Source organism: Schistocerca nitens, chromosome 7 (genome assembly GCF_023898315.1).
Source record: "Schistocerca nitens isolate TAMUIC-IGC-003100 chromosome 7, iqSchNite1.1, whole genome shotgun sequence".
Taxonomy (NCBI): Eukaryota; Metazoa; Arthropoda; class Insecta; order Orthoptera; family Acrididae; genus Schistocerca; species Schistocerca nitens.
The window spans coordinates 602,527,474-602,540,860 of record NC_064620.1 but is presented as its reverse complement, the minus strand read 5'-3'; the positions used below and the strand labels follow the sequence as shown (position 1 = coordinate 602,540,860).

At 41.4% G+C, this 13,387-nt stretch overlaps 1 protein-coding gene across 1 annotated transcript in view; it reads right to left on the bottom strand.

The window, feature by feature from the left end:
- The window catches only part of LOC126195263 (protein cornichon homolog 4), a 91,806-nt gene that overhangs the window by 64,264 nt on the left and 14,155 nt on the right, over positions 1 to 13,387 (bottom strand). The window contains exon 3 of the mRNA XM_049933790.1: positions 3,658 to 3,770. Coding sequence (XP_049789747.1) covers positions 3,658 to 3,770 — 113 coding nt within the window. The remainder of the gene's footprint in view (positions 1 to 3,657; positions 3,771 to 13,387) is intronic.

Genomic DNA, 13,387 nt, shown 5'->3' with positions numbered 1-13,387 from the left:
GAGGTTAGCCCACATGACCGAAGAGGGAGTGGAACTGTTAAAAGAACTAGTAAATGAAATCCAGCTAGTTTTTTTTTTGCTGTTCCAAAGAATGTGACGACACTATGCATGCAACTGTTTATAACAAATGCAGTTTACCATCGTAGGATGATGGTTAAAAATGTGGAGAGCATGTCGCCATATATGAATTGCATCGTGGCATGCCTCAGTCCACCAAGGGACCGTGACATGGTGAGGTTAAGATGAAATGCGAGAAATGGAACTTTCTACGGCGGTAAGAATAATGTTGGTTAGGTGGTCTACCTGGTCATCACAACTGGGGAAATTTTGTTCATCAAAGGTCACCAGGGAGGAGTAAAGCATCCAGTCAGCCTTAGAAAGCTGCCATTTATGTGTGCACATAAATAGGGTAGGAGTCAGAAAACAGGTGGCACACAGGAAATGGTCACCTGAGTACGTGTCAGAGAGAACGGACCGCTCAAGAAGATGAGTGAGCTGGGCACTGCAGAAGGAGATGTCCAAATGGGAATAAATGTGTGTGGGAGTCTCAAAGGAACGTGGGTGCTCCTGTGTTAAGGTAGTTGAGTTGATGTTGATTTGGAAGGTCAGCCAAGAGGGCACCTCTTGGTCAGGTTCTGGGAGAATCCCAAAGGGGATGGTGCGCAAGGGGCGAAGGAATTGCCCAGTACAGAGGAGGAAGTCTGCCCTCGTGACACCGAATGACTCAGGGATGTAAACGGTACAAAGGGAAAAGGTGAAGTGAGGAAGGAAAAAGTGGACTGCAACAGCCGGGTAGTCAGGAAGATGGTTTGACTATGAAAGTCAACCCCAATGAGCAGCATCACTCCCTCATGAGATGGAATGCCATCCTCAGGGGAAGGTCAAAGTGGACCAGAAAGGAATGCAGGAAGTGAGATAGAGAGAGAGAGAGAGAGAGAGAGAGAGGGAGTGTTTGTGTGTATGTATGTGTGTGTGTGTGTTTTGGGGCTTAAGGGCGCTCAATGCCGAAGTTATTAGCGCCCTGAGAAAAATGCAGGAGGTAAAAGTGGCCATGAGGACACAATGTTGTTTTGTGAAGGTGGAGAACAAGTGGATGCAATGCTGTGATTCCAAGAGCAGCCATAATTCCTCTTTTTGTATCTAAGGCCGTTACAGTTCCATTTGAGTAGAATCATTGCAAGGAAGGGGAAGCAGGGGTAAAATGAAGGGGTGTCACATCGGCGGCTGCCAAGTGCTACCCTTTGAAGACCCCCTGCTTCTGGAGGCAGAGGGTAGATGATCCTGCTCCATGAGATCTACAGAATCATCAATGTCCAAGGCAGTCTGCGAGTCCAAGGAAGAAAATTGGTTGGCGATGCACACCAGTGGCACAGGGGTTGGCCAGGTGAGAGTATCACATGGCAACGCCATTGAAGAGGATCTCCAAGTCGGTGAAGGAGAAGACCGTGTGCCTCTGTTTGATTTCTTGGAGCAAATGCCATAGGTGATTATTCACACCTCCCAAACACCTGACAGAGGGACCTATTGGCAATTTGGGAAGGTAACAGCTCAGGTAATCACCTCTCCCTTGGCCTGGCCTGTACCAGCGGGTACATGTGAACCCTACATGTCGACCCGGGACTGGGAATTATGCATTACCCAGTCACCTGTTACATGTCACACACATGGGCTGGCCTTCAGGATTGCACAGGGAGGAAGAAGAAAAAGAGGAACCTCAAATGCTGAAGCGGAGGAAGGATAGCAGAAGGTTTACAAAAGAACAAAAAAGGAATGAAAAACAGTGGACAGAATGTTCTGATGAAAGCTATTGGAAATGCAGAACACATTCCCAAAAACATCCCAGGCATGTTTCCCAAGGGAGGAGAAAAAGAATAGCAAGAGGATAGACATGCAGCATGGAAAGGAAAAGATGCTGCAAAGGCTGGGGGCCTGTGGTAGCCAAGCATGAACCCGCTAAAGAGCCGTGAGCCCCCTGAGGGAGTAAGCTACAGTGCATCAGGTGAAATTCTGAAATTTTTTCCCACCAATTACTTGGAAACGAGTGCTCACCAGGGTGAGTGGCTGCAGGTTGTGATACCTTCGACCTTAACCTACACACCATGCAAATGGTTTCAAAAAGTCAATACCATGACTGGGGACTTCTCCCTGTCAGACAAAGAGCAAGGTGGCACAGTGGTTAGCACACTGGACTCACATTCAGGAGAATGACGGTTCAATCCCGCGTCCGGCCATCCTGATTTAGGTTATTCGTGATTTCCCTAAATCGCTTAAGGCAAATGCCGGGATGGTTCCTTTGAAATGGCACAGCCAAGTTCCCTCCCCATCCTTCCTGAATCCAATGAGATCAATGACCTTGCTGTTTGGTCTCCTCCCCCAAATCTACCCAACCCAACCCACAAAGAGAACCCAGCAGACCCCCCCCCCCCCACCCCCACCCCTCCCAATGAACAGTATTTTTTAAAAATGGTGGAGAGCACAGAAATCATGATAGAATTATAATCACAACAACTGAAAGCAGCAATACATCACCAACCAACTATGGAAATCAAGCCTATGTAACAAAAGCACGTTAACAGAATCTTTCTACTGAAGCTATAATTTTGCAGTGAGTAGCATGTGGGGTCCTGCCCAGTCGTCTCATATAGGCGGCCTAAAGGATGCTGCATTCTCAGAATGCTATACAACAATTCAAGCAAACCACATTAATAGTTTTTGTTACAATAAAGAAGAGAGAGAATACTTAACTTTGTATTACAAGAACGTGTCACACGTGATTGGCGGCAGGCAGTCAGTCAGTGTCTTTCTCTATATACTATGTTGATCCAAGCAATGGATATGGATCACTAATAACTGCTATCTTAGTGCTCTCCTAGTGGCAGTTTAGTACTGTGTGGCTGAGGCTGGCAGGAGTGGCACTTATATTCTCTTCTTGTAGAGGCCGCTCCTGTCATGGTGCGGTCCTAGCCAGCGAGCTGTTGGCTGACGTCATCTCACAGCCTTCTCTGCTCTTGTGTTCTTCATCTTCGTGCCAGCACTTTTTGTTAGGCCAAAACATAGTATACATTCATCTGCACCATCTTACAAAATTTACATTCCAAATATTTCAGAAGTTGCTGCAGCTTGTACACCATGATGTACAAGGATGTTCAGTGCCAGATGTAATTATAGTTACTATCACTGATAACTGATGTAGTAAAATAAAACAGTAATGTCCTAACACTGAGGAAACAACACAAGCTCTGAACAAAAAATCCTCTTTTCATTTCTTCTTTTGATACACAAGAAAAAATATGGGATTCTTACTACCATCAAGAAAGTCATTGGAGTAGAAGTTTTGAAAAAGAGTGGGCTGGGGTATGACAGGGGCAGGTGCAGCTATGGCATGGTGCAAAATCCTTGAAAACTTAATAGAGGTACGGCATTGGTGGCACTTCAGTTCTATGAGTGTCACACTGTCTACTGGTACAATATGAAAGGTCAAAGCACATCAACATTGCAACTTAACAGAAATCTCAAGTTTTAAAACAGCAACAAGGAGTGTGATGTATTTGTACATGCTATTCAACGTAACAGAGATTATAATGATTCCTATACCTTACACAACATTATATCTCACAGAACAAAGTTTTCTTTATTTCTCAAATTGCATATACTTACTCCCAAACAAACCAGCCTGTTATGGGAATATTCATCAGGAAAAGACCCCAATGGCCATGCAGCAAAAGTAACACTTCAATAAACAGCTGTGCTACGATTTTTGGAATAGTCCACTGGAAAAACGAAATACACACATCAGTTACAAATAATTACTTGACAAACAAACAGAACATCAATTATGGTGAAACAAAACAGAAGAAGAAATACAACAGAATTATTAGTACTCATGTTAATCTGCATTACCAAATAATGTCAGACATTCATTTTTTTTTTAATTTTTTTTTTTTTTTTATTCTTCAATATACTGCCTACATTAAAGTTGCTGGAAATGAAGTATGGATACAGTTTCACAGTGATGTAGGTGAGGTTTTGTTTAAGGCAGTATTTATTTATTTAACCTAGAGTGGTATACAGTGACCATGAAAAGCTTAATCAGGATATCAGGATAGAGACAGGAATAAAATTTATCTTAATTGTGAATTCCATGACTATTACCTCAATTATTCCTGAACTCATTGAAAATTTTTACCATATGATTACCCTAATTGTTATTAACATCACTACATTCTTTTACAGTACATAACAATTTGTAACTTTCAAGCCTTGAATCCATCCACTTTGCTGAAAGATGATTTTTGCTGCCTGATTAAGAAATTACATAATCAAGTAGTTATATTCATAAGGAAGAGAATAATCATAAACTAATCTTAAGATGAAGTCATGCACAAAAAAGTACAAGAGAGAGGATTGTGGTGCATATCACTATAATGCACAATAACAGTGGGACCAATGAGTGTGTGTGTGTGTGTGTGTGTGTGAGAGAGAGAGAGAGAGAAGTGTGTGTGTGTGTGTGTGTGTGTGTGTGTGTGTGTGAGAGAGAGAGAGAGAGAGAGAGAGAGAGAGAGAGAGAGAGAGAGATATATGAACTCAGTTAAACATTTGAACAAAGATACAAAGAAAAAGTGGGGAGAACTAACAACTAAATGGAGATTGGGGTGTGGGGATAGCAACGGAAATGAAATTATTGTCGGGAAAATCAAACCAAAAGAAACGAAATATTATCAAATGGAATCAAGATGTTCACAGAGAATATGCAAAGTTTCTCACACACGAAACAAACGAAAATGCATAGCACTCACAGCCATGGAAATAACAATTAAAGACAAAGTCAAACAATGGAAACTCCAGGTAAGAATATCAATCTTGTTGGAAAAGACAGATTGTTACTTACCATGAGGATAACAGGCATGATTAAAATGCCAATGGCATTCTGATCTGAGCTGCAGGAGTTGGCGGTCCTGTGTGTGTGAGAGGTGTGCTTGCTTGTGTGAATGAATGGTGTGTTTCCTTTTTTCCAATGAAGGCTGGGGCAAAAAGCTTACTTGTGCATGGTATAGATCAGATGTTAACAATGTATGTATATGGAGGCAGCCAATAGAAGGATAGTAACGAATAGCCAAAGATCAGTTTTTAACCAGATGACATCCTCATGGCGAGAAATACGAATTATTCACATTATGTTGATGGCATTTTCAAATTCTGCTTTTTCAATCTATCAGCATTTCCATTATTGATATACAGTACAACTTTTTAAACTGAAATGGTTATTACCGAATTCATTTGAAATATGAAATCCCAATTGAGTTGACAGACTGAACTGTAACATAGCCCAACATCTAGGTTTAATTGGAAGATGACGCACTGGTTGAGAGATGTCTAAGCCAACAAATGTGAAGATGAGATGTTGTTTGTGGTAACAGACTGGTCTTCATGCCACTGGTTTTACAAATTGGCTGCTCCACCATCTGACTTTAAAAGTTCACTTGCGACTGGCATTACCAACATACATTTCAATGTAAGAGCGTGGACAGTGCCTCTTACAGTTTTAAGCAAATGAAAATAATTCTTCTGGTTTCATAAAATGAATACATTACTACAATGAAGAAATATAAATAAAAGCTACCTACCATCTTTAAGTGAAGTGTTGACTGGGAGACAGGTATATAGGAAGTAGTGATGACAACTGGGATATGAAACTTATTTATTCTTCAGTGCACAGCAGTAGTTTACACGCATACACACAGATACACTCTTTTGGGGTACAATACAAGAGCTTTCTGAAAAGACTTGTGGCTTGCTTTTAGATAAAGAAACTTAAAGAGAGATACATACTGGACATGACAGAATGGAATGACAAAAGATTCCACAATGCATTTCAAGTGGTAGTACTCACACAGACTGTCAACTGAGTGCAATGTGATGGAATGTTACAAGCAAGGTTTCTCTGGAATAAGGTTTTGTTGCTGACACAGTCTGCTAGCATTAGAAGTTCATCTATTCTTCCTATACTAATTCATGTGTCTCTGGAGCCTGTTCGGACTATCAACAGATGGGGTTTCACTAGGCATGGCCTACACCTAGACACGACTGGGAAGGGAAGATGGGTACAGCTGATTCATGAAAGTAAAGAGGGTGGATCTCGGGACACACATGGTCAAATACCTCTTATGTGTAGGAAAAGTAGGTCTTCTTTAGGATAAATCCAGACAACAGGTTCCCCTACCTAAAGAGTATCTCCAGCAGTTTAAAAAATACTGAAACAATCTCTCACAAGACAGATTTTAACACTTCAAATATCAGACATACCAGATGTCACAAAGACAAACAAACCACTGGAAAGAGTAACATGGGGCATTTCACAGACTTAACAATTCTCCAACGAGACATGCAATCAATAAAAAAGAAAATACAACAATTAGAAGTTGAGCTCCAATCTTTGAAGGGCACAGTAGTTTGTGTTACTGAGCATTGGTGTAGAGACACAGAAATCCAACATGTAGTATTATCATTGTATGAAAGGACAAACTCTTACTGCAGAACTGCTTCACGGGATGGAGGATCATGCATTTATATCAGAAAAGGAACACAGTTCAAATCAAGACATGACCTCAGTACAGTAAGTGAAGACAAACACTTTGAAATATCAGCTATTGAATTAACAGGGCTTGTTATCACCAAGAAATTAATCATTTTGTGTTTGTATAGATCTTCCAGTGGTAGTGTGGACACTTTTTCAATAAATTAACAGAAGTTCTAGATAAAGTCTCAGGTACAAAGGTCAACATAATTCTGTGTGGGGACATTAACAGCAACACTAATTTCATAAATGAATCCAGCAGCACCCTCACAAACATCCTTCAAAGTTTTGGCATATCCCTATTGTTCAATAGTGCAAGAAGGGTTACTACAATGACTGCATCAGTAATTGACCATGTTACCACAAATATGGACATGGAAAAATTTGATGTAGCTGTAAAAGATCTTGGACAATCACATCATCTCTGTCAAATAACAACAGTAAAATCAGGCATCGAATCATTCCCTAAACTACAAGCCTAAAAACGACATCCATCAGAAAGCAAAATAAAAGATTTTTCAAAAGAATTAGCAAAACAAAGCTGGGATGAAGCATATAAGGAAACCAATGTGAATATCAAATTTTCTAAATTCTCCACATTATTTAAATTGAACTCTGAAAAGACATTTCCAAAAGTATGCATGTCTGCATCAACATCCCACAAAAACAGATGGATAACAGCAGGTGCTAAGAAGTCCTCCCAAACATTTAAATAATACAGTTAAATTAAAAAGAGTCGTAATGATCCAGAATTCTTAAATTTCTATCATAGACACAAAAACATCTATAGGAAGGTGCCGATTGCTGCAAAAAAGTAATTTAATGACAAAATAATATATAATGCAGAGAATAAAAGCAAAGCAATATGGGATGTTATAAAAAAGGAAATGGGGAGAGGCAAAGGAATGCAGAATAACATAATGCAAAGGTATATCTAAAAACAAAGATGATGTAACTTACCAAACAAAAGTGTTGGTATGTTGATAGAGACACAAACAAACACAAACACACACACAAAATTCAAGCTTTCGCAACCCACGGTTGCTTCATCAGGAAAGAGGGAAGGAGAGGGAAAGACGAAAGGATGTGGGTTTTAAGGGAGAGGGTAAGGAGTCATTCCAATCCCGGAAGCGGAAAGACTTACCTTAGGCGGAAAAAGGGACAGGTATACACTCGCACACGCACACACACACACACACACACACACACACACATATCCATCCGCACATATACAAACACAAGCAGACATACGTAAAGGAAAAGAGTTTGGGCAGAGATGTCAGTCGAGGTGGAAGTACAGAGGTAAAAATGTTGTTGAATGACAGGTGAGGCATGAGCAGCGGCAACTTGAAATTGCGGAGGTTGAGGCGTGGTGGGTAATGGGAAGAGAGGATATATTGAAGGGCAAGTTCCCATCTCCAGAGTTCTGATAGGCTGGTGTTAGTGGGAAGTATCCTGATAACCCGGACGGTGTAACACTGTGCCAAGATGTGCTGGCCGTGCACCAAGGCATGTTTAGCCACAAGGTGATCCTCATTACCAACTAACACTGTCTGCCTGTGTCCATTCATGCGAATGGACAGTTTGTTGCTGGTCATTCCCACATAGAAAGCTTCCCAGTTTAGGCAGGTCAGTTGGTAAATCATGTGGGTGCTTTCACACGTGGCTCTGCCTTTGATCGTGTACACCTTCCGGGTTACAGGACTGGAGTAGGTGGTGGTGGGAGGGTGCATGGGACAGGTTTTACACCGGGGGCGGCTACAAGGGTAGGAGCCAGATGGTAGGGAAAGTGGTTTGGGGATTTCAGAGGGATGAACCAAGAGGTTACGAAGGTTAGGTGGATGGCAGAAAGACACTCTTGGTGGAGTGTAGAGGATTTCACGAAGGATGGATCTCATTTCAGGGCAGGATTTGAGGAAGTCGTATCCCTGCTGGAGAACCACATTCAGAGTCTGATCCAGTCCCGGAAAGTATCCTGTCACAAGTGGGGCACTTTTGGGGTTCTTCTGTGGGAGGTTCTGGGTTTGAGGGGATGAGGAAGTGGCTCTGGTTATTTGCTTCTGTACCAGGTCGGGAGGGTAGTTGCGGGATGTGAAAGCTATTTTCAGGTTGTTGGTGTAATGGTTCAGGGATTCAGGACTGGAGCAGATTCGTTTGCCACGAAGACCTAGGCTGTGGGGAAGGGACCGTTTGATATGGAATGGGTGGCAGCTGTTATAATGGAAGTACTGTCGTTTGTTGGTGTGTTTGATGTGGGCGGATGTGTGAAGCTGGCCATTGGACAGATGTAGGTCAGTGTCAAGGAAAGTGGCATGGGATTTGGAGTAGGACCAGGTGAATCTAATGGAACCAAAGGAGTTGAGGTAGGAGTGGAAATTCTGGAGTTCTTCTTCACTGTGAATCCAGATCATGAAGATGTCATCAATAAATCTGTACCAAACTTTGGGTTGGCAGGCCTGGGTAACCAAGAAGGCTTCCTCTAAGTGACCCATAAATAGCTTGGTGTACGAGGGGGCCATCCTGGTACTCATGGCTGTTCCCTTTAATTGTTGGTATGTCTGGCCTTTCACCTGACTCCATAAACCTCCTGATCCCACCGACACCCTGCACCCCTACCTTCTACCTACTTCCTAAAATTCACAAACCCAATCTTCCCAGACACCCCATTGTGGCTGGTTACCAAGCCCCCACAGAACATATCTCTGCCTATGTAGATCAACACCTTCAACCCATAACATGCAGTCTCCCATCCTTCATCAAAAACACTAACCACTTTCTCGAAACCATCCTTGTAACCATTGATGCCACTTCCTTATACACAAATATTCCGTACGTCCATGGCCTTGCTGAAATGGAGCACTTCCTTTCACGCCAATCACCTGCCACCCTACCTAAAACCTCTTTCCTCATTACCTTAGCCAGCTTCATCCTGACTCACAACTTCTTCACTTTCGAATGCCAGACATACCAACAATTAAAGGGAACAGCCATGAGTACCAGGATGGCCCCCTCGTACACCAAGCTATTTATGGGTCACTTAGAGGAAGCCTTCTTGGTTACCCAGGCCTGCCAACCCAAAGTTTGGTACAGATTTATTGATGACATCTTCATGATCTGGACTCACAGTGAAGAAGAACTCCAGAATTTCCACTCCTACCTCAACTCCTTTGGTTCCATTAGATTCACCTGGTCCTACTCCAAATCCCATGCCACTTTCCTTGACACTGACCTACATCTGTCCAATGGCCAGCTTCACACATCCGCCCACATCAAACACACCAACAAACAACAGTACTTCCATTATAACAGCTGCCACCCATTCCATATCAAACGGTCCCTTCCCCACAGCCTAGGTCTTTGTGGCAAACGAATCTGCTCCAGTCCTGAATCCCTGAACCATTACACCAACAACCTGAAAATAGCTTTCACATCCCGCAACTACCCTCCCGACCTGGTACAGAAGCAAATAACCAGAGCCACTTCCTCATCCCCTCAAACCCAGAACCTCCCACAGAAGAACCCCAAAAGTGCCCCACTTGTGACAGGATACTTTCCGGGACTGGATCAGACTCTGAATGTGGCTCTCCAGCAGGGATACGACTTCCTCAAATCCTGCCCTGAAATGAGATCCATCCTTCATGAAATCCTCCCCACTCCACCAAGAGTGTCTTTCCGCCATCCACCTAACCTTCGTAACCTCTTGGTTCATCCCTATGAAATCCCCAAACCACCTTCCCTACCCTCTGGCTCCTACCCTTGTAACCGCCCCCAGTGTAAAACCTGTCCCATACGCCATCTCCCCACCACCTACTCCAGTCCTGTAACCCGGAAGGTGTACACGATCAAAGGCAGAGCCACGTGTGAAAGCACCCACATGATTTACCAACTGACCTGCCTAAACTGTGAAGCTTTCTATGTGGGAATGACCAGCAACAAACTGTCCATTCGCATGAATGGACACAGGCAGACAGTGTTTGTTGGTAATGAGGATCACCCTGTGGCTAAACATGCCTTGGTGCACGGCCAGCACATCTTGGCACAGTGTTACACCGTCCGGGTTATCAGGATACTTCCCACTAACACCAACCTATCAGAACTCTGGAGATGGGAACTTGCCCTTCAATATATCCTCTCTTCCCATTACCCACCACGCCTCAACCTCCGCTAATTTCAAGTTGCCGCCGCTATACCTCACCTGTCATTCAACAACATTTTTGCCTCTGTACTTCCGCCTCGACTGACATCTCTGCCCAAACTCTTTTCCTTTACATATGTCTGCTTGTGTCTGTATATGTGCGGATGGATATGTGTGTGTGTGCGCGAGTGTATACCTGTCCCTTTTTCCCCCTAAGGTAAGTCTTTCCGCTCCCGGGATTGGAATGACTCCTTACCCTCTCCCTTAAAACCCACATCCTTACGTCTTTCCCTCTCCTTCCCTCTTTCCTGATGAAGCAACCGTGGGTTGCGAAAGCTTGAATTTTGTGTGTTTGTTTGTGTCTCTATCAACATACCAACACTTTCGTTTGGTATGTTACATCATCTTTCCCACGTGGAATGTTTCCCTCTATTATATTCATATCAATAATGCTAAGGTAGGGCGATAAGGTAATAAATGATCCACAACACTTGGCAAACTATGTAAATGAACATTTTTCAAGTATTTCAGAGAAGTTACAGCAAAAATTCCCTAAAATAAACATAACTCCTGTAAATAATGTAGCACTAAATAAAATTATGTTACTTCCAACCACAGAGAATGAAGTCAATAAAACTGTTCAAAAACTAAAAAATAAAAAGCCAATAGGCTTAGATGAAGTACCAATGTGTGTACTGAAACAACGCATAGGGTTACACAAGGCCTCTTAACAAATAGAATAAATGAATCCCTCACATCAGGGGCATTTCCAGAGTAGTTAAAACAGGCAAGAGTTGTACCTTTGCTTAAGAAAGGTAATGCAGAATACATAGAAAGTTACCGGCCCATTTCCCTGCTGACACCATTCTCAAAAGTAATAGAAGCAATCATGAAATACAGAATAATAAATTACCTGAATAAATACAATATTTTAAGCGAATCACATTTTGGTTTCCAAATTGGCAAGAATACTGAGTCAGCCATAGTAGAATTCACAAAAGTTTTACTTGATGCTCTTGATAAAGATGAGTGTGTCACAGGCATATTTTTGGATCTTTCTAAGGCCTTTGATACAGTCGACCACAAGATTCTATTAAATAAATTAGAAGCATTAGGAATAAGAGGGATAGCTAATGACTTGTTTCGATCATACCTAGCAGGTAGTGTACAAAGAGTGGAGATAACACATACTTCAAATAGATCTAAACATTTAGTAAAACACTTACCAGAACCACAATACATTAATATAGGGGTTCTGCAAGGTAGCATATTAGGACCAATACTATTCCTGATACACATCATCAATTACTTTCCCAGTAGTGTTAATCGTGGTGAAAAAATTCTCTTTGTTGATGACAGCAACATTATAGTCACTGAGAAAACAAGAAAACTCTTCGCAGAGAAGGCAAATGAAACTCTCAAGGAAGTTTATGATTGGTCAATAAGCAATAAAGTGACACTGAACATTAAGAAAACTAATGCCATCTCTATAGACTTTGTAACAAATGCAAAATTTTTAGGAATGAATATTGATTCTCAGTTGAAGTGGTGGAAACAAACAAAAGTACTTACAAACAGAATGTCATCAGAATGTTATGCCCTTAGAATCCTGTCATCAATGCAGTGTCTTTTAGTTATTATTCATATGTACACTCAATTCTTAGGTATGGCATTCTTTTTTGGGGAACAAATGCACAATATGAACACAATTTTCAATCTCCAAAAACCAGCCATAAGAATAATAACCAAAAATGGTAGTCGAGCTCATTGTAAAAATATGTTCAAAACACTGGGGATTTTAACTGCTCCATGTGAATACATTTACCAGTTAGTTGTACACATAAAATAACTTTGGTAATTACTGCACAAACAGCTCTGTCCATGACCATGGAGCAAGAGCTAGACTCAACTTACATTTACCAAGAAAAAATAAACATAAAATTCAAAACAGAATTTTCAACCAAGGAGTAAAACTGTACAACAAATTACCAAAAGAGATTAAAGAAATTGCAAAAATACACTTATTTAAAAAGGCAACTAAAAAGTACCTGTTATGCAATACATTTTATACACTGAAGGATTACTTAGATAAAACAGAGTAGGGATTTGGTAAAAAAAAAAAGTTATACAAATAAATAATAATAATGATTACAAAACATTCAACATTCCACATAACACCTTCACACTATGTTTTTTCCCTTCTTTTGCCCTTTTCTAGAAATACTTACCCCCAAGCTACGCATAGCACAATACCAACACCTCTTTCTCTTTCTGAGCTCAACAGCTCACTCAATATAGAGGATGCTGACTCAGCTTTTCAGGATAGCAAATGGGAAGTTGTGGTACAGAAAATGGCCCAGAGATTACCAGTGTGTGTGTTTATGTGTGTAGTGAGGAAAGTGTTATGAAACAATGTGTGAATAGTGTGTGCAGTGACTGATAGTGAGATATGAGTGAACAGTGTGGCATTGCATTATTTAATAAGTTATTTGCAAAAAACGTATTGTATACCAGGAGTAAATCTAATGATTGTCTCTAATTATAAATCTGTTAATGTATGTGTATACGAATTAGCTTATTTTAAACTGGTCTAAACTTGTAAATACTTTGACATGTCCTATATACATGTAAAAAGAGATCTACGGAGAATAAAGCTGCTGCTGCTGCTACTACTACTA